This window comes from Mobula birostris, chromosome 9, assembly GCF_030028105.1.
Source record: "Mobula birostris isolate sMobBir1 chromosome 9, sMobBir1.hap1, whole genome shotgun sequence".
In the NCBI taxonomy this organism is placed as follows: domain Eukaryota; kingdom Metazoa; phylum Chordata; class Chondrichthyes; order Myliobatiformes; family Myliobatidae; genus Mobula; species Mobula birostris.
The window spans coordinates 51,558,980-51,583,960 of record NC_092378.1 but is presented as its reverse complement, the minus strand read 5'-3'; the positions used below and the strand labels follow the sequence as shown (position 1 = coordinate 51,583,960).

The 24,981-nt window shown below is 40.2% G+C and overlaps 1 protein-coding gene across 1 annotated transcript in view; it reads left to right on the top strand.

Moving 5' to 3' along the window:
- Positions 1-24,981, top strand: part of nup205 (nucleoporin 205) — a 127,444-nt gene that overhangs the window by 14,106 nt on the left and 88,357 nt on the right. The window contains exons 4-7 of the mRNA XM_072268030.1: positions 9,599-9,743; positions 11,043-11,202; positions 22,893-23,121; positions 24,235-24,399. Of these exons, the coding sequence (XP_072124131.1) occupies positions 9,599-9,743; positions 11,043-11,202; positions 22,893-23,121; positions 24,235-24,399 (699 nt within the window). The remainder of the gene's footprint in view (positions 1-9,598; positions 9,744-11,042; positions 11,203-22,892; positions 23,122-24,234; positions 24,400-24,981) is intronic.

The following is a 24,981-nucleotide window of genomic DNA, read 5'->3' as shown; positions in this document are numbered from 1 at the left end:
AAAGAGAGTACCATACTTTTCATGCAGGGAAACTGTGAGAACATTCTTCTCCCAATGTTCTGCGTGTATATTTCCAGTTTTCCAATAAAAGTGGACACTTTTACCTGGATTAAATTGAAATTCTCACCCTGTGGTTTCATATTTAGAATGTTTATTTTGTCATACAGATTAGGAAGATATGCCACATCTCTATGTGGAAGTACAATCTTGTTTCCCAAGCAGTTGTCGGCTTCGAGCAAAAACTCAACCATTGACTGAAAGATCAAAGGAATGTTTTAAGCAGCAGCCGTTTGACAGAGTATCTCTTCATAAATTCTTCCATTTTTGATAAACCGTACATATGCCGTTAGCAATGCCTTGTTTTCTTGCACAGTTGACTCATCCAATTGTATCCCAAAGTCTGTTTTTTTTTTGTAGTTCTGTGCACAGTTGATACTCAATGTCTTCATTCATTTCATCATTACGTTGAGCTACAGAGTTATTGCTCAGAGGAATAGATTATCCATTTTGAGAACAGTTGTGAAACACTATTAATCTTTCACCAGTTGTATGAGATTTTCTGCACTTTGCTATCATTTTGGAAGTGTTCAAGAAGCAATGAAACCACTATCAAGGTCATTTTTTTTTTTAGCTTTTTTGGCAAATGACTTGAGTGTGCAACGTTTTTCAAATGCTTTTTTCCACCATCTGGAACTGAGAAATATAAGTAGCCTTTTCAGGCTGTCTTTTACAGAAGCGTTCCAGCAATCTTGATGGTTTTATGGCTTCATTAGATACCACAGTATTGCTAATAAGACATATGGAACGTCACTGATCTGATGGGAACGGTTAACAGCATACTCCGGGTATGTAACATTGTATTTTGATGCACTTTCTGTAGCTTCTGTTTCTTCTTAGATTAGAATTCAAGACTTCACTGCCTTCAGACTTATAGAGCTTGCGCCTTACGTATTTATCCATCACTAAAGGGGCTAAATATGAATAAAAATTAGCACAAACTGGGAATGCCTATCGAATATTGATGATGGCAGCGAATTGACACGGATGGAATGATAGTAGTGGCACGCAAAAGAACGGCGAGGCGAAGATGAAGATGATTACAACAGTGAAAATTATGTTGACAAGGATTCAGATTGGAGTCTGAATGTTAGTCAGGATAGAGCTGGTGTTTGACAAGCTACCTTTATACTGTTCCAGTTCGCACGATTGACCAATCACGTAAGGTCTCATAATCCCCAAAGAACACACACATGAAGTCGAGGTCACTTTGTACACCTCAAGAAGAATCCTCAGGGTCAGCAGGTTCCCCAAATGGCTCTATTTCACCGTTTGGTTCCAGCCATTGCTGTATCGTTGCGCAACCTGTTTTCTGTAGGTCTGTAGAAAAAGTTGAGAGGGTGTACTTGAATTGCCAACTGTTAAGTTGCATGAACTCATTCCATGTCATGAGTCGGGGGAGCTGTTGAACTAATTTATGCATCCTCAATAATGTCGGGTCAGATGAGACAGATGAGATTGCCGAGCTGTGTTTTTTCCTGTGTTCCAGTGCCTCATCCCTTTTTTTTTATGGAAGTGCTTGCGGTACTAACAGTTGGTTAGGTCTCGTGCCTCAAATTAGGGTGCCACTTACTGCACCCTCTCCCCCCCACCCCCAACAACTTCTATTTCCCCTAACATTCCCTTAGTACATGTATCTGCTCCGTTTGGGAATCACTGTTTTCAGTCCTTTGGACTGTTGGGTTGTCTGGAATATAGCCTATTAAAGTGGTCATAACTTTCTTGTTTCTCAGTTCCATCCAAAGCCCCTCACTGGATGAGCTCTCCAGTGACTGAACACTTGTGAAATTTTCCCTGACTAGTAACGCCACCTCTCCTTTAATCACTCCTGCTCTGTTGCGTCTAAGATAATGGAACCCCAGAATATTGAGCTGCCACTCCTGCCCCTCCTGCAACCAAGACTTACTAATGACTACACTATGATAATCTCAGGTGTTGATCTATGCCCTGAGCTCATCTGCCTTTCTTACGATACCTCTTGCATTGAAATATATGCAGCTTAGAACACTCGTCGTGCCATGGTTAACTTTTGATTCCTGACTTTGTCTGAGGTCTTGCCAACATCTGTCTCCACAGTCTCTCCGGTAACTGTTCTAGCACTCTGGTTCCCATCCTCCTGCAACTCTAGTTTAAATCTCACTGTGCAGCACTGGCAAACCTATCTGCACGGATATTAGTCCCTTTGCAGTATAGCTGCAAGCTATCTCTTTTGTACAGGTTTCTCTTTTCCTGGAAGAAAACCCAATGATCCAAAAATCTTATGCCCTCCCTCCTACACCAATTCTTTTAGCTACGTGTTAACCTGTGTAATCTTTCTTATTCTGGCCTCTCAAGCACGTGGCACAGGTCGCAATCGTGAGATCACAGTCCCTGACTACCTGCTCTTTAACTTGGCAGCTAACTCCCTGAACTCCCTTTGCAGAACCTTGCCACTCTTCCTACCTATGTCATTAGTACCTACATGGACCATGACTTCTGGCTGTTCACCCTCCCGCTTAAGACTGCTAAGGATTCGATTTGAGAGACCTGGACCCTGGTACCCTGGAGGGAACATACAGTGGTGCTAGAAAATTTGTAAACCCTATGGAGGTTTCTCTTTTTCTGTATAAATATGACCTAAAATATGATCAGATCTTCACGTAAGTCCTAAAACTAGATAAAGAGAATCCATTTAAATAACACAAAAAAGTTATACTTTTCATTTATTTATTGAGAAAAATGATCCACTATTACATGTATTTATTTGAAAAAGTATGTGAACCTTTGCTTTCAGTAACTGGTAAGACCCCCTTGTCCAGCAATAACTTCAACCAAACGTTTTTGGTAGCTGTTGATCAGTCCTGGACACTGGTTTGGAGGAATTTTAGGTTATTCCCCCTTACAAAACTGCTTCAATTCTGCGCTGTTTGTGGGCTTCCTTGCGTGAACTGCTTGCTTCAGGTCCTTCCACAACATTTCTATAGGATTAAGGTCAGGACTTTGACTCGGCCATTCCAAAATGTGGAATTTCTTCTGCTTTAGCCATTCTTTGTTAGACTGACTTGTGTGTTTAGGGATAAAATCTTGCTGCATGACCCACTTTCTCTTGAGCTTCAGTTCATGGACCGATATCCTGACATTATCCTGTAGAATTTGCAGAATTCATAGTTCCGTCGGTGATGGCAAGCCGTCCTGGTCCCGAGACAGCAAAGCAGGCCCAAACCATGATACTGCCACCATCGTGTTTCACAAGTGGGATGAGGTTATTGTGCTGAATCAGAATCAGGTTTATTATCACCGGCATGTGACATGAAATTTGTTAACTTAGCAGCAGCAGTTCATTGCAATACATAATCTACCAGAGACAGAGAAATAAAGTGTAATAATAAATAAACAAGTAAATCAATTACATGAGTTGAATAGATTTTAAAATTGTGCATAAACAGAAAAACTGTACATTTAAAAAAAAAAGTGAGTTCGTGTCCAAAGCTTCAATGTCCATTTAGGAATCAGATGGCAGAGGGGAAGAAGCTGTTCCTGAATCGCTAAGTGTGTGCCTTCAGGCTTCTATATCTCCTACCTGATGGTAACAGTGAGAAAAGGGCATGCCCTGGGTGCTGGAGGTCCTTAATAATGGACGCTGCCTTTCTGAGACACCGCTCTCTAAAGATGTCCTGGATGTTTTGTAGGCTAGTGCCCAAGATGGAGCTGACTAGATTTACAACCTTCTGCAGCTTCTTTTGATCCTGTGCAGTAGCCCCTCCATCCAGACGGTGATGCAGCCTGTCAGAATGCTCTCCACGATACAACTATAGAAGTTTTTGAGTGTATTTGTTGACATGCCGAACCTCTTCAAACTCCTAATAAAGTATAGCTGCTATCTTGCCTTCTTTATGACTACATCGATATGTTTGGACCAGGTTAGATCCTCAAAGATCTTGACATCGAGGAACTTGAATCTACTCACTATCTCCACTTCTGATCCCTCTATGAGTGTTCCTTCCTCTTACCCTTCCCGAAGTCCACAGTCAGCTCACGGTGAAATGCAGTGTTTGCTTTTCGCCAAACATAATGCTTCCCCTTTAAGACAGATGTTCTATTTTGGACACATCTGTCTACAGAACATTATTTCAATAGACATCTTTAACAAACTTTAGATGGGCAGTAATGTTCTTCTTGCAGAGTACTGGCTTTCTCCTTGCGATCCTGCCATGCACACCATTGTTGTTCAGTGTTTGCCTGATGGTAGACCTGTGAACACTGACATTAGCTAATGCAAGAGAGGCCTGTAAGCTTAGATGATACCCTGGGGTTTTTGCACTCTGTTCGATGTCACCAACACTGAGCCCCAAAGGAGAGCCACTGAAGCAACCTGCACCTTGGTCATCTCTGGGGCTGAAGTACGTAGGTGTTTCCAATGAGTGAACAGCCGCAAGGCTGCAGGACCGGACGGCATCCCAGGGCAGGTACTCAGGATGTGCGTGCACAATGGGCACGTGTATTTATAGACATTTCTAATCTCTCCCGAGTGTAGAGTGCCCTCCTGCTTCAAAATATCCACCATTGTTTCTGTGCCTAAAAAGACCAAGGTAACAGGGCTGAAAAACTGGCATCCTGTCACATTCACCTCAATAATAAGCAAATTTGCAACATGCTACCACCCACACTGCACCCCCTGCATTTCTCCTACCGATGTAACCAATCAACAGATGACACAATAGCCACAGCTCTACACACCTTTCTTACACATCTGGAGAAGAAGGATGCTTATGTGAGAATGCTGTTCTTGGACTATTGTTCAGCATTCAACACCATAGTTCCATCCAGGCTCGACAAGAAGCTCAGAGACCTTGGCCTTCACCCTGCCTTGTGCAGCTAGGTTCTGGACTTCCTGTCAGATTGCCAGCAAATGGTAAGAGTGGGCTCCCTCACCTCTGTCCCTCTGACCCTCAACACAGCTGCCCCGCAGGGCTGTGAACTAAGCCCTCTCCTTTATTCTGTGTATACCTATGACTGTGTCACCACCCACAGCTCCAATCCGCTAATTAAATTTGCTGATGATACTACATTAATTGATCTACTCTCAAATAATAATGAGATAGTCTACAGAGAAGTCTTCACCCTGACACAGTGGTGTCAAGAAAACAACCTCTCCTTCAATGTCACAAAAACAAAGGAGCTCGTTGTGGACTACAGGCGGAATGGAGACATGCTTTGCTTTTGGAGTGATTTTTGTTGGTCAATCACTCCTGGGGAGGGTTTGTGTCCTTTTCCAGCCTGCTGAGCATCAACAACTTATTTTTCTGAGGTCCTCAGAAAACTTCTTTGATTGAGGATTGGCACACTTCCAAAAACCTGTGTGGTGAAGATCAGACTTTGATAGTCCTTAAAATAGGGCAGGGCTTCCCACACTCAGACCTGATTGTCTTCCCATTGATTGAAACACCTTCAAATGAATTGAAAATCCTAGTGGTTCACATACTTTTTCCAACAGATACATGTAATATTGGATCATTACTCTCAATAAATGAACAAGTATAATGTTTTTAAGTTATTTATTTAATTGGGTTCTCTTTATCTAGTTTTAGGACTTGCGTGAAGATCTGATCACATTTTAGATCATATTTATGCAGAAGTAGAGAAAATTCTAAAGGGTTCACAAATTTTCTAGCACCACTATATATTCTGGGAATCTTGTTCTTGGCTGCAGAATCTCCATCATGTTCCCCTAACTAATGAATCCCCTGTCACCACAGCTTGCCTCTTCGATTCCCTTCCTTTCTGAATCGTAGAGTCAGACTCAGTCCTAGAGACCCAAATGCTGTGACTTTCCTCTGTTAGGTCATTCCACCCCCCATGCTGTCCAATGTGATACAGCAGTTGTTGAGGGAATGGCCATGGGGCTGCTCTGCACTGGCTCCTTAACCCCTTTTCTCTTTCTGACTGTCGCTCTGTTTGCTGTGTCCTGCATCTTTGGTGTAACTACCTGTCTATCACACGCTCAGCCTCCTGAATGATCTGGAGTTCATACACTTCCAGCTCTAACTCCTTAATGCACATTGTGAGAAACTGTAACTGGATGCACTTCTTGCAGGTGTAATTGTCAGGGACACTGGTGGTCTCTCTGCCTTCCTACATCCTAAAAGAGGAGCATTACACTCTCCTATCTGCCATTTCTACTCTTCTAACTAAGCAAATGTAAAGATGGGGGGAGAAAATGTAGGTAGGTAGCAGTTTCAAGTTCATTTTAAAAATACCTTGCTGTCATTGTTATATTTTGTAACACCAAAACATAAAGCTAATTCGAAGGAAACAGGGAGACAGGAATAAGAGTCTAATTTATTTTTTACTTGAAGTGAGGCATGCATGTGGAGTGTGATGGCATATGCCATTCATGCATTTCATATATATTTCCATAATGAATTTTATAAACAGCAATGAATGCTGATCAAACAATATATTTACAATATTACTCAAATATTACTGATATATTAAATACACAACAATAGTGCCCTTCATAATGGAGATGAAAAGAGGCTGATGAAATGGGTTTATTGGTGGCAGCTGTAATTTACTGAGAACTGCAAGATATTACATTTAGAGAGGATGAATAAGGAGAGGGAATGTAATCCATAGGGAACAATTATAAAAGGAACATAGTTGTGTTTTGTATGAAGAAAAATGGAATGGCGGGTTGAGAATCTAGTTTTTTTAAAAAAGCATGAAGTTCTAATCCTCTGAAATACAGATCTGGAATTCAAGAACAAATAAGTTTTGGTGAACCTTTAGAAATCGCTGGTTCTTCTCATTTCTGGAGCATTACAGTAACAGACATTTATTAATATACATTAACAAAAGCCTTAGTCCTAGTACTGTGTCCATTTGTGGTCTTTGCACTTTGAGAAAGGTGTGAAGAATCTGGACACAGCATAGAAAGGGTCAACTAAAATTATTCCAGGGCTGGGTAATTTTGGTTCAAGTGATGGAATAGAGGTTGGGATTGTTCTCATTAGAACAGAAGGTTGGGAGGAGATATGAGAGAGTGTTTCAAAATTATAAAAGATATTAACAGATTGGGTAGAGTGGAAATGAGAAGAGAGGGGGCTGTAATGAAAGTGACTCACGAAAATGAGCAAAATAAAAATGCTGAAAATTCACAGCAGAACAGGTAGTATTTGTGGAAAGATAAACAGTTAACTTTCCATGTCTGGCAAATTAGATGTAAGGGATGTTCAGTTGTTTGGGCACAACGTGCATTTAGTTCTCAGTTTTTGGTTATCAGACATCCATTCAAGCACACTTTTCATACATCTTAACCTCATAATACTACATAGTTACATCTGATATTATGCATTAACTAAACACTGCATTTTGTTGTCAAAATGTAAGAAAGCTCTGATTAAATTTTAAATTCAGATTGAATGTGAGAGCATGACAGGGTTGCTCTTGTGATTATGAGCTAGTGTAAGAATACTTTCGTACCATCACTACTGCGTGCTCAATGCTTTTTTTTCTGCAAGTACTGCTCAAGATGAGTTTCATTATTGAACATGTATCAGCTTATTTCAATGTTGGTAATAACTGCCCATTTTAAATTTTCTTATCCTAACACGTTGAATATTTGATTGAATACAGGATTTCCATTCATATGGAATTCCTCATCACTGCAGCTGAGTGTTAGCCTTTTTGAGTTCTTGTTATAGGGTGGGACCTGAACCCACAACCTTCCACCTTGAAAGCCAGAGTGTTACCATTGAGCCATTGCTACCTCTTCCAGCCTTCCCTTCCACAGTTGCCTATCTATTAAAGCTAAGCGAAGCAGAGATGTGCTCTTTTTCCTCTCCTACTTCTTGCACTAAAGACCAGGACCCTTTCCTTGTATTTACAGTTCGTAATTGTGTGAGATGTCTCTCAGATTTTTTTGTGCTTTTTTTTTTGTGAAGTTGATCAGTGAGTACAGTACAAAGCTTGCAGTTTAGTTGCAACAAAATCCTTTATCCATGTTGAAAGCATCCTTGAGCCGTAGGTAGAATGACATCTGCCTGTTGGAAATAAGAGCATCTGGTAATGAAAGGTCATCAATGTTATGATTCTGGGAGCCTTTCTGACTTCCAGCACTACCAGTAGCATTTGTCAAGTTAGCAGCCCACCAGTTTATTCCATACTTTCTCTCCCTCCACCCGCACCGTTTTTCAGGAAAGTATAAGTAAGTTGGATTCTCATTTTACCTAATTTTGCAGCCAACTCTCACACTTATCTCAACATTAAGTTGGTAATTGTACCATTGAAGCTCATATTTATCGTGAGTAAAGAAATTTGGTTCTCCGACTGGCGTGATCAGAAATATAAATCTCAGTTATATTCAGTAGTATGTGCTTAATTATTGCTGATTCATCTTATGCCTTCAGACCTACGGTTTTACAAGTTGGTGTAGGGTGTGGGCAAGTCTTAACCGGAAATGAATATGCTCATTGTTCGAGGGTTTGTTGCTAAAGTGGGTCTTTCAGGTCATGGAAGGCCCAGCTTTCACCGTTAAAATAAGTCCTTTGCTACTTAGGACAGACAGTAAAAGCTGGCACTACATTAGCAGTTTATTCACTGCCTCATGTTGAACGTTACGAATATATTTGGGGTGTCACTTTTCCGAAGTTTGATCCGGGAGTACTCTGCTGGCATGTAGACTGCTGGGAAATGTGATAGACATCCCTTATCATGAGCATGGATTTATGTTTTAAAATTGAAAGCAAGTCATGCAGGACTATGTTGGCTCTCTGTTAACAGAATCAATGACCACAAATGTGAATTTGATGAATTGGGTCTCTGTTGAGAAAGCAGCAAATCATAAGGCTCAGTCTTTTGGTGTTGAGTTTAATGATGGTTTGAATCTTTCATCAAGTTCCGTATTCTGGATCAATATGTTCAGATCGCATGATCAGAATTTCTGAAATGTAGTGTTGAATTTCCTCCCTAATAATCACTTTGCTTTCACTAGAAGTTGTCAAACATGTATCTTGTCTGTCAGCTTAAAAGCTTCTTTTGTGTATTCCCTGTTGATTCCTTGAGTATGAGTATATCTGGCAGAATCCTTCAGGCCACTACTCATTTTATTATGAAAGTTGTGGCGTAAATGTATGTGACTGTTGCATACCAATTTCTGCACTTCATATGCAAGTTGTACCCATTTTCTTTGTGCATGGAAACAACAAAGAGCTCTAGGAATAGAGTTGTCCCTGAGAAATCAAAATTGGTAAAAGTGTGTAAGGTGGAGTACGTCACTGAATCCCATAAATATCAAACCTTGAAATGAGCTATTAAAATCAATATTAATGTCAGGAGGTAAGGTTGTCAGTAATGGACTACCCATATAAGCCGAGCTGTCACTTTTAAACTAATTTTTATTACTTTATTGTTCCTTATTGTGAAACAAATCAATTCTTTTTGTGACCTCGGATCCTCCTGCAGCATCTTTTTCATAACGTGGACCATCAGTTGTCAACTTTCTGCATATCACTACTGATGCCCGATGAGCATTTCTATAATTTGACTATACTTGTTTCCGCAGGTGAGCACCAGCTACCTCGTTTCCCTGGCATGACCCGAGGTTTGGTGGCTGTTCTCTTGTACTGGGATGGGAAACGATGCATGGCACTGTCATTACGTTCCCTTATACAGTCACGACAAGGCAAAACCTGGACTTTGGAACTTGGGTAAGTTTTGTTTGCTGTAGGTCTGAGGAGGTGTGAGGGTTTGCTATCTACATCTCTCTTTCTGGTGTTTCATTGTGAGTCCCAGAGTAAACTTCATGCCAGCTCTTACAGTGAATCCAATGCACTCGAAGGCTTCTATTCTGTCAGAGGGGCTGTATTTTCCATAAGCTGACTCAGGGTCAGATTTATTGTCACTGACATATGACCATAAATTTATTATTCTGTGGCAATGGTAAAGAGCAAAGAGATGAAAGTCCAGAAATTTCAAAAATTAGTAGTGCAAAAATGGACCCTTTAGAAGTCTGATGGCTAAGGGGAAGAAGCTGTTCATAAATCACTGAGTGTGGGTCTTTAGACTCCTACATCTCCTCCATTATAGTAGCAATGAAAAGTGGGCATGACCCGGTTGAAAGGTGGATGCAGGAGGAACTCAGCAGGCCGGACAGCATCTATGGAAAAGAGAAAATGTCAACTGTTTACTCTTCTCTATAGATGCTACCTGGCCTGCTGAGTTCCTCTGTCACTTTGTTCGTGCTGCTTTGGATTTCCAGCATCCGCAGATTGTCTTGTGTTAGTAGTAGCTGCTGCCTTCATGAGGCATCATCTCTTGAAGATGTCCTCTACAGTGGGGAGGGTGTTGCCCATGATGGAGGTGGCTGAGCCTACATCCACTTCCAATCCTGCATATTGGAGCCTCCACACAGACGGTGGTCCAGCCAGAATGCTCCCTACCTTGCATTTGTTAGAGTCTGGTGATCAAGTGCTGTAGCATGCTTATTTACATTTAGAAGGGTTTTTAAATTTTGTGAGTTGGTGCTCTGTTGATTGATTTTGGAGAAGCTGGTAGAACTGTTCAGTAAACCATGGAAAGAAGAGGGAAATTTAGCCTTAGATCTTCCTTTAAATGAGATTTGGCAATTACTGTGCAAATAGTGCTTCTGGTCATTGTTGTTATTATCTCTAGTTTAATCTTTTCCACCTTGGTCCTGCAACCATGAACAGTCTGGTTACGTGTCCTGTATAACTAGCATATGACGAGGCTGAATTTGCCGAAATATTTTAGTATTCCCGAATCTTTCCCTACACGAATTAGCAGCTTCAAGGCAGGAAATCAAAAGGGGTGTTAGATGCTGCGTAGTTTATTATGTCCAGAGTCAGCTTTCCGTGGAGGAGTTGTATTATGTAGGTTAGAATGACCTTTCAACACTGTGTTGCTATTAACTGTTTGTGATTGTGACTTTTCGAGCGGCGGATAAAACATCATGCTTTTGAAATTACAACCTAAAAATTCCCTTACAGTTCAGAGCTTGTATCTATGACAACACGGTTCACAGACGAATTGATGGATCAGGGGCTGACTCAGAAAGTATTGTGCTTGATCAATCAGATAAACCTCAATGAGGAGTTTGAAAAATTGCAGGCAGCCCGCGGCCTGGGCAATCCAGTTCATCGCAGAGCGGTAAGAATGGAAGCTCACTTTATCTGTGGGTTGGGTAATTTGTTTCAGGAAATATTTAGCAGGGTTTCCAATTGATATGGCGAAGATATTTTTGAATGCTTTTAATCATCTTGCAGAAAGTAGGAAAGCTATGCCAAGACTTTTTAAAAAAAAATTGACACAGCCCTGATAGGAATGTTGTATTGGTTCATTGGCATTGGTTTATTATTGTCACGTGCATCAAGATACAGTGAAAAGCTTGTCCTGCACATTGTTTATACAGATCAAATTAAGAAACTGTCCTTGAGCATGGTGGGACATGCTTTCAGGCTTTTGTATTTCTGACTGATGGGAGAGGGAAGACGAGAGAATGTCCAGGGTGGGTGGGTCTTTGATTATGCTGGCTGCTTTACTGAAGCAGCAACAAGTATACTCTTTCAATATTTTTATTAATACTATATAAATTGCATAAATACAAAATTCATAAGGATACAAGTAAGTAATATGAATTACAGTACATTTAAATCATAGTAATATGATCACAGTATTCCATATTCCAGATCAATCATGTAGAAAAAAAAGACTGAATTATGAAATGAAATAAAATAAAATAACTATTTTATTAAAAGAAAATCTACCCCCACTACCAAAATGAGCTGGTTGGTAAAAAAAAAAGACGAAAAAAAAGAAATACCTTACCGTATAATATTATAATAATATTAATAATGGCTCAGATCTATACTTTAATAACAGTTCAAAGATTATGAAAATAACTCAGAAAGGGTCCCCATAACATTAGAAAATCACGTTTAGAATCAGAAATCAAACAATGAATCTTCTCAGATCAAGGCACAACATAACATCAGATAGCCATTGAACATGAGTGGGCGGGGCAGCCTTCTTCCACTTGAGCAAGATCGCCCTCCTGGCCATAAGAGACATAAAGGTCAATAACCGCAAATTAGATGGCTTCAGTTTTGTTGCACTATCCTCAACAATACCAAACATGGCAGTCAAAGGATTGGGCTTAAAAATAACATTGAAAAGTACAGAAAAAGTTTGAAATACATCTTTCCAAAATTTTTCAAGGCTCGGACATGTCCAAAACATATGAATTAGTGTGGCCGCTCCATTAGTACATCTATCACAGTAGGGAGAAATATCTGCATAGAAACGAGAGAGCTTGTCTTTAGACATATGAACTCTATGTACCACTTTGCATTGTAATAAAGAATGACAAACACATAATGATGAAGAATTAATCAATTTTAAAATAATCTTCCAGCTCTCTTCAGGTATGAAAATCTGTAAATCCTTTTCCCAGTCTCCTTTAATTTTATCTAAAGAGGACTTTTTCGATCCCAACAGCAGACCATAAATGTAAGATATTGAACAGTTGTCAAAGGGTTTCAGATTAAAAATTGTATCTATTCTTATCCGGACTTGTAGGAAATGTATGTAGTTGAGATGTTAAAAAATCTCTAATCTGTAAGTATTGAAAAAAGTGGGTATTGGAAAGGTTAAATTTTGTTGAAAGTTGCACAAAAGAAGAGAGATTCCCTCCATCAAACAAATCCTGAAATTGTTTAGTACCCAAGCTATCCCATTCTTTATAAGGTAAGTCAATTAAAGATGGTTTAAAAAAACAATTAAAAAATATGGGACTTGGAGAGGGAGGATCTCAATAAACCAAAACATTTTCTAAACTGTAACCAAATCCTCAAAGTATGTCAGTTAGTTTATTTAAAGATTTAAGGGAAACAAGGATCCAAGTAAAGAGATAATGGAAAATTTCATAACAGAATTGACTTCCAAAGAAACCCATGTAGGGCAGTCCTCATGGTTAAAGTAATATATCCAGAACGTAATATTTGGTATATTAACTGCCCAATAATATAAAAAATTGGGTAAGGCAAAGCCTCCATTCTGTTTGGTATTTTGAAGGTGAGCTTTATTTATATGAGGTTTTTTATTCTTCCATATATAGGAAGAAAGAATTGAATCCAAAGAGTCAAAAAAAGATTTAGGAATAAAAACAGGCACAGCTTGAAAAAGGTACATAAATTTAGGTAAGATATTCATTTTAATAGAATTAATTCGGCTAATCAGTGATAAAGAGAGAGGTGACCAGTTAGAAAGTAACACTCACAACACGCTGGAGGAACTCAGCAGGTCGGGCAGCATCCGTGGAAAAGATTGGTTGACGTTTCAGGCCGGAACCCTTCGTCAGGACTGTAGGGAGAAAGGGCAGAGGCCCTATAAAGAAGGTGGGGGGAAGGGTGGGAAGGAGAAGGCTGGTAGGTTCCAAGTGAAGAACCAGTAAGGGGAAAGATAAGGGGGTGGGGGAACGGAGGCAGGGAGGTGATAGGCAGGAAAGGTGAAGAAAGAATAGGGGAAAACACAATGGGTAGTAGAAGGAGGCGGAACCAAGAGGGAGGTGATAGGCAGCTGGGGGAGGGGACAGAGTGACATAGAGATAGGAGAAGGGAGGGGGAGGGAATTACCGGAAGTTGGAGAATTCTATGTTCATGCCAAGGGGCTAGAGACTACCTAGACGGTATACGAGGTGGTGCTCCTCCAACCTGAGTTTAGCCTCATCATGGCAGTAGAGGAGGCTGTGTATGGATATATCTGAATGGGAGTGGGAAGGAGAGTTGAAGTGGGTGGCTACTGGGAGATCCTGTCTGTTTTGGCGGACGGAGCGGAGGTGCTCGACGAAGTGGTCCCCCAATCTGCGTCAGGTTTCACCGATGTAGAGGAGGCCGCACCGGGAGCACTGGATGCAATAGATGACCCCAACAGACTCCCAAGTGAAGTGTTGCCTCACTTGGAAGTACTATTTGGGGCCCTGAATGGTGGCAAGAGAGGAGGTGTAGGGACAGGTGTAGCACTTGCGCTTACAGGGATAAGTGCCAGGTGGGAGATCCGTGGGGAGGGACGTGTGGACCAGGGAGTCGCGGACGGACCAATCCTTGCAGAAGGTGGAGAGGGGTGGAGAGGGAAAGATGTGCTTAGTGGTGGGGTCCTGTTGAAGGTGGCGGAAGTTGCGGAGGATAATGTGCTGGATCCGGAGGCTAGTGGGGTGGTAGGTGAGGACAAGGGGAACTCTGTCCCTGTTGTGGTGGCGGGAGGATGGGGTGAGAGCCGAAGTGCGGGAAATGGAGGAGATGCGGGTGAGGGCATCATTAATGACAGCAGAAGGGAAACCACGATCCTTAAAGAAAGAGGACATTTGAGATGTCCTGGAACGGAAAACCTCACCTTCGGAGCAGATGCAGCGGAAACGGAGGAACTGGGAATAGGGAAAGTCATTTTTGCATGTGGCGGGGTGGGAAGAGATATAGTTGAGGTGCAATTTGAAAGTTTTTAAATAATTCATTAAAGTTAAAAAATTTTCCTTAAATAAATCTTTATAATTCTTAGTAATTGTTATCCCAAAGTACGTAAATTGTTTTCTTAAAATTTTAAAAGGAAGGTTAATATCAGTTGGTATTAAATTGTTTAAAGGAAACAGTTCACTCTTATGTAAATTTGATTTATATCCTGAGAACTGACTAAAATTAGTCAGTAAACGGAACACAAATGGTAAAGAGGTTGTAACATTAGCTATAAAAAGCAACAAGTCATCAGCATAGAGCGATGCTTTATGGATAGTGCCTCTCCTTAAAAAACAGTAATCTCTTTAGACTCTCAAAAAGCAATGCTGAGGGTTCTAGTACCAAATCAAAAAGCAGAGGGCCCAAAGGACAATCTTGTCTAGTTCCACGTTGGAGCTTAAAGGGTTTAGAATTCTGAAGATTAGTAAGAACCCGAGCGAAGGGAGATAATTAAAGTAATTTAATCCAATGAATAAAATTAGGTCCAAAATTAATTTTTTCTCAGGATGTAAATAAATAATTCCATTCAACTCTGTCAAAGGCTTTCTCCGCATCCAAAGATACCATACATTCCGATATTTCCTTAGATGGAGAATGCATAACATTTAACAAACGCCGTATATTCAAATGGGAATATCGATTTTTAATAAATCCTGTCTGATCATCCGAAACTATAGAAGATATAATATTTTCAAGTCTGCGAGTCGACACCTTAGATAAAATTTTAGTGCAAAATTGAGTAAAGAGATAGGTCTATACGAAGAATATTCAGTAGGATTCTTATTCTTTTTGAGAATAAACAAAATGGAGGCTTCATAAAAAGACTGCGGTAATCTTCCTACCTTAAAGGAATCTGTAAGGGTAGAACATAAGTGTGGTATAAGCAAGGAGGAAAAGCCTTCTAAAACTCCCCAGAGAATCCATCGGGTCCTGGGGAGTTCCCAGAATGCAATTCTTGTATAGCCTGAGCAATTTCCTTCTGGGAAATGGGTTGATCCAATTGCCTACCATCATCTGTCGAAAGATTAGGCATATTTAATTGATCTAAAAAATTATTCATTGCAATATTATCCTTAACAGAGTCAGAACTATACAGTTTGGAATAAAATTCCCTGAAAGTGTCATTAATTTCAAAATGGTCAGTTGTCATGTCCCCATTAATTTTACGTATTTCTTTAATTTGCCGCTTGGCTATAAATGGCTTCAATTGATTAGCCACACACATAAAAGTTGCTGGTGAACGCAGCAGGCCAGGCAACATCTCTAGGAAGAGGTGCAGTCTACGTTTCAGGCCGAGACCCTTCGTCAGGACTAACTGTTAGCAGCCTGGCCTGCTACGTTCACCAGCAACTTTTATCTGTGTTGCTTGAATTTCCAGCATCTGCAGAATTCCTGTTGTTTGCGTTTCAGTTGATTAGCCAGTAGCTTACCAGTTTTATCTCCGTAAATATAAAATTGAGTTCTACCTTTTAAAAGCTGGCTTTCAATTGGATACGTTAAACGAAGAACATATTTTATATATTTCAGGAATGGGTACCGAAGCATATTCATGGTCCAGTTGTTTTAACTGATTAGCTAGTTCATTTCTCTTTGTTAGCGTTTTTAATGATGTTTCCAGTATAAGAAATAATTTGACCCCGGATATATGCTTTAAAAGTATCCCATATAATAAGACCAGACGTCTCTTCCAACATTTTTTCTTCCAAAAAAAGAGTAATTTGATTCTCCATAAATTTTAAAAAGTCCTCATCGGATAACGGAGTTAAATTAAATCGCCAAAATCTACTCATAGGGATAGGACCAGGGAGATTTAAAGATAGAAGTACAGGAGAGTGGTCAGAAATAGCAATCTCTTTATATTCGATCGATCGAACCAATGGAATCATTTAACTGTCAATAAAAAAAAAATCAATCCTGGTGTAAGAATAATGGACATGAGGGGAAAAAAGAATACTCCCTGTCTGTTGGATGAAGAAAACGCTAAGCATCAAGTATACCACATTTAGTTAGAAAGCAAACAACAGGAGTTCTGCAGATGCTGGAAATTCAAACAACACACATCAAAGTTGCTGGTGAATGCAGCAGGCCAGGCAGCATCTGTAGGAAGAGGTGCAGTCGACGTTTCAGGGCGAGACCCTTCGTCAGGACTAACTGTAGGAAGAGTGAGTAAGGGATTTGAAAGTTGGAGGGGGAGGGGGAGATCCAAAATGATAGGAGAAGACAGGAGGGGAAGGGATGGAGCTAAGAGCTGGACAGGTGATAGGCAAAAGGGATACGAGAGGATCATGGGACAGGAGGTCCGGGAAGAAAGACGGTGGGGGGGGGGGACCCAGAGGATGGGCAAGAGGTATATTCAGAGGGACAGAGGGAGAAAAAGGAGAGTGAGAGAAAGAATGTGTGCATAAAAATAAGTAACAGAAGGGGTACGAGGGGGAGGTGAGGCCTTAGCGGATGTTAGAGAAGTCGATGTTCATACCATGTTCATGATCTTCTCGTATCCCCTTTTGCCTATCACCTGTCCAGCTCTTGGCTCTATCCCTCCCCCTCCTATCATTTTTGATCTCCCCCTGCCCCTCCAACTTTCAAATCCCTTACTCACTCTTCCTTCAGTGAGTCCTGACGAAGGGTCTCGGCCTGAAACGTCGACTGCACCTCTTCCTACAGATGCTGCCTAGCCTGCTGCGTTCACCAGCAACTTTGATGTGTGTTGCTTTAGTTAGAAAGGATTGGATAAACAAAGCTGATTTATTAAGTGTGGCTGGTTTGACAGACGAGCGATCTAATACTGGATCTAACCAGCAGCTAAAATCTCCTCCCATCACGAGAGTAAGTACATAAATCTGGCAAAAAGGAAAATAAACGTTCAAAAAATCCTGGATCGTTTATCTTGGGGGCATATACGTTAGCAAAAACAATCAATTTACTGTCTAAACTCCCTGATACAATAACAAATCGACCATTAGGATCCGAAACAACTTTATGCTGAACAAAGGAAACCACAATCTGCAAAAATCGAAACTCCACGTGATTTTGCATTAAACGAAGAATGGAATTGCATATCCTTCCACCAAATAAAAAAAATATAAGCTGTCACAGCTGTGTATGTGCATTCCTTGTAAGAAAATAATGGGTGCTTTTAATTTTTTAATATAAACAAACACTTTGTTCCACGTAATGGGGTGATTCAGCCCTTTCACATTCAAACCAAATAAGTTAATATTTCCAGCCATTTTAAATACAAATACAAATCATCATGTAATTAAAAGATCTGGCCATAAGTTATTAAAACTAGAAAGCAAGCTGTAAGGTAAGGTAGTCAAACAGGCTATCATATAATCAACCCAACACAGCTCCCATAGAGAAATAGGCCCTAGCCCCTTCCCACCCAAAACAAGAAAACTGACCAATAGACAGTCAGCGAGCTAATAACTAAGTTCCCTCCCCAAAAAATCCTGTTGACAGAAACTCTGATCCTACAAGGTCAAATATGTCCCTACCAAGATACAACATAAAAAGAAAAATAACTCAGTTTTCAAAAATATAAGAGGATCAGTTTAAACAAATTCAAAGAAAGCTATATTAAAATAAGCCTCAAAAAGGGATATAATAAAAAAAGTATCAAAAAAAAACAAAAGACAATATATGAACAGTCAGAACGTAAGCTTATTAAAACCTTATTTCAAATTCATATTAACAGAGGAAAAAATTGATCAAATAAGAAATAAAACAGTTTTAGACTTCATCTTTCAGAAACTCCTTTGCGTCTTCAACTGACTTTATTCTTTTTCGCAATCCGTTCTTCAAAACAATACTCAAACGGGCGGGAAACCGAAGGGATGGTTTATATCCTTTATTATAAAGTTCCGACATAACTTCTTTATATTTCATACGATCAGCCATAACTTCAGGCGAATGATCTTCCACAAATCTGACCTTGTAACCATGGAAATCGATCATTCCTTGTTGACGGGTATGGCGAATTAAAAGGTCCTTCATACGAAATTCATGAAAACTTAGAATGACCGACCTGGGTCTCGCTGCCGATGACAAGGCTTTGAAGTCGGCAAGCGATATGCCCGATCGAGCTTCGGCTCAGAAGTGAATAGAACAGGGAATAGCTGTTTCAGAAAGTTTGCAAAGAACTTCGTAGGGTCAGCGCTTTCAATTGATTCTTCAAGACCCAGAATTCGCAAGTTATTTCTCCTGTTTCTATTTTCTAGACTGATAATCCTTTTCATCGTTTTTTCATTGGATAAGGATAACTCTTTGCAGAGTTTAAATGTATCTTCAGGATCCTCTTCAAGTGTCACCAGCTTTGCAGTATTTTCCTGAATTCGGTTCTCATGCTCAGTTAAAGTTTGTTGGATTTTATCCAATTTTCCATTAGGTCGTTGAAACTCCTCGGAAAATTCGGATTTTTGCCGTTTTACAAAAGTCACTGATTGAATCCAAAGTGATTGGGAATTCATCTTCTGTTTCTCTTTCTTTTGCAGAAGCTTTTGTTCTTTTCCTAGCCATAGTAGAGCAGTATTAAAGTATTATAATAAGGTTTCAAAAAAAAAACTGGTAGAGACAATAAAGTAAATAGGGTAGGAGCAATCTAAAACGATGTTACTCCATCAGCTGCCCACAGGGCTCTCCAGCAGCAACAAGTTTAGAGTCCATCGAGGGGAGGCTAGTTTCTGTGATGTACTGAGCTGTGCTGACAACTCGTATGCAATTCAGCATCGGTGATTCAGCTGATCATTGATGGATTTGAGCAATACAGGATGATGAGAAAAACAAAATTATCCACTTGGAGCAGAAAATGTTATTTACTTGTTATTTAAAATCGCATATATTTTTAAGAATAGTTAGAAAAATTGTGTTTGAAAGATTTTGAATTTGTGAAATCCGAGTAATGAGTAGAATTCTGGAGCACTCAGCAGATAAAACTGGAGAGATGAAAGTGTATATTTTAGATCAGCCTTTCTCAACCTTTTTGCCTTGGAGGAACCCTTGAAATAATTTTCTGATTTCAGGGAACCCCTGTCTACAGCTCATGGTAAGTTAGCGTGATCAGTAAGTTGTAGATACAATATTCCAAAAATAATTGTTCACGCTCTTTTGAATAGAGAATGAAATTTTAGCCAACCTTTCTTGAAAAAAGCGGTAGTTAAGCTTAGATTGCTTTTATTGAAATTAATCTTTTTCTTTTCCTTTCATAAATTTAAAAACTCATAAGACAAACATAATAAGTTTCTGTTAAATAACCGTCTTAAGCCAAAATGGGATTTTGTCTAAAAGTAGGCTCGGTAGATTTAATTTAAATAAAGGTTGTAAATTGTTTTTAATTAATGCTATTTACAACATGAAAATTTATTGACAATGTTGAAGCAGTGGGTTGTGACAACGTCAGAATTTTGTTTTGCAAGAGAAATGAAACCTCTCATGGAGCCAACCATTGATGGAGCACCATCAGTACTGATGCCAGCACAGTCCTCTGAAGATTCCCCCATTGTCCTCTTATCGGCATCAATCTTCTGATAACTGGCTTTTTTTTGTCACAAAAGACAGACTTGTTTTTTGTGTCCTTTGTTGCTCAATAAGAATTACAACTACACTTGGACTAAGATGTTAACTGTCCTGTGCTATCACCAGTGGGATCATCAGTTGATCTGCCACCTATCTTCAGGAGTTCCGGCCACTTATGATCAAGACTCCCTCGAGGTGGTGGGCCAGCAGTGCTAAAACACCACCTCCCACTGGTGAGCTTAAAAACTTAGCATCTGCCTCTATCAGAGTTGTTGGTCGCTTCCATCCAACAGACAGTCTACTTTTCAGGTGTCTGTGCAACTACTGAAGGATTTGCAAAAGATGGATACACTGTCTGACTGTCTGCCCCTCTGGATGTTCTTGGTCCACACCCATGATGATCCTGTCTCTGCTGCCTCAGCTACAGCCCTGCTGGTTGACTTAATCTCTCTTCTAGTGAAGCCAAGGTCACACAGCCACTTCTGGAAAGTGAATACAATAAAGCCACAGCAACCTACTTCGAATGGATAGCATGAGACCTTCCACCCTCTGTCTCTGCACTCTGATGTTAATTCTGCTTACTTGGTTAACTTGCGCTCATGGGCTTCATCGATGTTGTCTTCCCAGGGGACTGTGAGTTCACCAATAACCACTTCTCTACTGGCGTCAGACCATACGATTATCTCTGGACGCAATGTGGTGAAAGCTGTTTGCTCTGGGAAACTGCCTTTTCCATCCAGGTCGGCCTTGGCACACCGATCATTGGCTGAAGAAAGTATGCTTGACCGTGGGCTTGAGCTGTACACCCTTGACTTGGAACCTTCTTTCACAAATGATATGCGATGTTCTGTGCAGCATGGGGCATGAAATAAGTTGTGCTGCAGTACTCTCTGCTCAACCGCTTCTGTTACAACTTTGAGAACATAGTTATATCTTCAAGTGTACATGCCGCTGGAAAGGTTGACTCTGCGTGCACTCAAAATATGTTGAAGTGTTCCCTTCTCACCACAAGCAGCACACCTGTCTGTCTTATCTTCATACCAGGTGCTGAGGTTGGCAGGTGTTAGGAGCAGGTCGTACACTGCCCTGCATAGAAAAGAAATGCGGAGTGGTTCCATCTGCCACAGAACATTCCAGGACAGGCTTGATTTTTGTGTCCTTTGTTGCACAATAAGAATGGCATAATAAATAACTAAACAAGAAAACTGCTAAAAATATGGAAACTTCACAGTACAATTCCCTTCTAACCTACACAATCTACATTCTGCAATGCTTACGAGAACAGCCTACTGTCCTCCCCCACCCCCCCGCCCAGTGCAATGCAGCGCTCACCAATTATCAACAGCCTCCCCTATCTTGCATCAAAAACTGAGAATAAACGAGGTCCTACTGCACACGGCCATAATGAGCTGAGAGACTGCTATCAGGGCTGCTCGATCACTGCCCACCACTGGTTAACATCATTAGCATCGTGCAATGTGAGAAGTTCAAAAAACGATGTTTAAATTTTTTAAATCATGATCTCGCGGAACCCTAGGGTTCCAGGAAAACCTGGTTGAGAAATCCTGTTTTAGATGCACCTCTTGCCTATTTGATATCTTGCACAAATGTTGTTACATTTTCTTCTGCTTATAAAACCCGTACATCAATTGCATTTTCATAGTCTTTTCCATTATCCTTTCACATATAAATATCTTGGAGTTTGCGTCTTTAGCATTTCTTTTAGTCAAACTAATTTCACTTGGATTTTCCTGTAGTACTTTGGTTTGCTTAGTTTTCTAGGCTTTCTATTAGGATGTCACCAACAAATTTTGATAATCGTTCTTGTTATTGACATAAAATAGCATTTCAGCACATAACTTAGGGAAGCGTTGCTATGCACAGCATGCCAATTATTAAAAAAACTATCGTCTCAACCCAGCCATTGCTATTCGTGCAACATTGTTTCCATGCATTCTTATTTGATTACTGAATTTCTCATGTGAAACTCTGCTTGGAAGATGTCAACAAGAATGTTGACACAGTGTGATTTCTTTAAATAATTTTGTGTCGAGCATAGTGTATCTATAATTCTCGCCTCAGTGTTCGTGATCCGTTTTATAATCGATTCACTAAATTCTGTGTTTTATATTTCCTTGCTTTTAAGGCTGTACCACTAAGCCAGTAATTTGCGAGTGAGCCTTCTTCACAAGCCTAACGATTACTGTTAATTAATGCTCAAGTATGGCTCCCATTTCCAGTGAATTTTTTTGTCATACTATTGTGTGTTGTGTACTTCACACAATACACCAACTGCACTGCTGTTGTAAATTAATTAGGGAACTAAAATTAATTGAAAATTAATGGCATTAAAGTGTTGAGCTGCCATTTCGGGTGTGACTGGCATTACCCCCTAAATGCCTTCCCACTGAACTGGCCTTGTGTAACGTATTTAAAATTTGCACCACGGTAGCGTAGTGGTTAGCTTGGGGCGTCGGAATGCGGAGTTCATTCCTGGCATCCTCTGTAAGAAAGTTTTGTATGATTTTCCCATGTATGTAGGTTAATTGGTCATTGTAAATTGTGAATGTTTAGGCTTGGGTTTAGTCGGTGGTTAGCTGAGCAGCGCAACTCTGGGCTAGAAGGGCCTGTTCCACACCGCTTATCTAAATAGATAAATAAATATCTTAAAAGATCTTAGTGTGAAGATTAAGGGGAACTGCTTGCTTTCAAACTATTTTGATTATTCTGTAGACTCTGGGTGGGCGAGGATTTGCTAAGGTGATCAAAAGTGTAATGCCGATCTGCTACAGTCTGAATAATTGCTGTGTTATTTTCTAGGTCTCGGATCTGATTAAGGAATGTCGGCAGACCCTTGCTGAATGTCTCTTTGCCTGGGCATGTCAGACACCATTGAGCAAAGATGACACCTTGTTTATCATTTGCCACATGGAGAGTGTCACGACTGAGGCAGATGGCACATTGGATAATGTAAACCTTGCTCTTCTCATGGCTCTGCTTTATTGCTTTGATATAAGCTTCTTGGAGAATGTTACTGAGGACCGAGAAGGTAAGAAAGCTATCATGGAAGGATCACAACGAAGTGCTGTTAGCTGTACATATTAGCTGTTTATAGAAAGTGCCACAAAACCTCTTTTGATCTTAACCAGTTCTGACTTCAGGTTATTTGCCCAGAAGAATGTAAAGTTTCTCAATTACTTTTGCTAGACAGAAATGTATTTAGCTCAGTGTTCATTGTTTAAAGGCACTCTCAGTCACAATTTGCATTTTCTGCACTATTTCTGCTTCATCACTCAAAAACTAGACTTGAGTTTTCGTGGATAATGCAGGCTGTCAACTGGATTTCGTGGCTAAGAATCATAGGATATCATTTGCATGTTACTTTGGTGAAGGGTCATAGTTGTGCCTGACAGTGAAATGCTGCACACTTCAGTAAAACCAGTAAAAGTTAACAAGACTGGTTGCAAGCATTTAGCTTCAGTTTGAACTTGACTTCTGTTGAACGATATAGTTGAAAGCCCGTCTAATGCTTTTTGGTTTGCTGATGTTCTGTCACTGTCTCTTTAAGGTAGAGTGATATTCTAACTTGATTGAATGAGGAGGGGGAAAGCAAATTTATTTGGTTGCAGTGATTTGCAAGCTCACTTGCAAATCCCAGTCAGTCCAACTGGCAACAACATCTCCTCCACAATCTGTGTGCTTAGCCCTGTTCTACTTGCTTTATACTTATGACTGTGAAGCTAACTACAACTTCAATCCATATTTAAGTTTCTGTTGACACCATTGTCTTTGGCCAAATCAAAGCTGGTGAGAAACTAGCATATAGGAGAGAGAATAAAAATCTGGCTGAGTGGTGCCACAACAACTACCTCTCACTCAAAATCAGCAAAGCTGAAGAGCTGATTATTGATTAGAGGAGGAGGAAACTGGAGGACATGAGCCAGTCTTTATCAGAGGTGGAGAGGGTCAGCAACTTTAAATTCTTTGGCGTTATCATTTCAGAGGATCTATCCTGGCATTAAGTTAAAAAAAATGGATGTATCAGCATGTTTAATTACCAATACAATGCAGTGATATAAGTGTATAAATTAATTTGACTTCACACTGAGCAGAGATTTTCTTTCCTGTCTTCTGAGGAACTTGCAATATTGTTTTTTAATAGAGTTAATTCATCAACTGCCATTACTGACAGAAAAACAGTATGTGACTGCCATTCATAGCAGGCTGCAGAACTCCCAGCCTTGGAAACTGCCAGGTCTTCAGGCTGTGGTCAGACTGGCCTGGGCCTTGGCTCTGCGAGGGATCTCACAACTGCCAGACACGACAGGTAAACCTTTGCGCTTCCCCACTTTCCAGAAATATTTGAGAAAGGCTTTGTCAAGTTTATTTTCAGATATACAGGTGAAATGAAAAACTTTGCAGCAGTGTTACAGACACGTAGCATCAAATAAACAGTATTCATTAAAAAAAAATTTTAAAAATGTTCACAATTTTTAGAAAAGCACAATGCATGTTTTTGTGCAAAGTGATCAAGTGGTCATAACGTTGCTACTCTGAGATTGTGATTGGCGTTGTGCTGGTTGGTTCAAGAACTGAATGGTTGAAGGGAAGGTGCTGTTCTTGAACCTGTTTTTGTAGGACTTCTGGTTTTGTGGAAGTTGGACCTCATGCCTGGTGGTAAGATTTCGGTTCACAAGTCTGAATGTTTTACCTTGCTCTGGAGTTAGTCATTACATTTGACAATACAACACAGGAACAGCCCTTCGGCCCACCATGTTTCTGCTAAGCATACTGCCAATCTAACTAATTCTGACTGCCTGCACATTCCCTCTATTTCCTCTGTTCATGTTCCTGCCTAAATGCATCTTAAACTTCGGCATTGTATCTACCTTTACTGCTACTGGCAGCT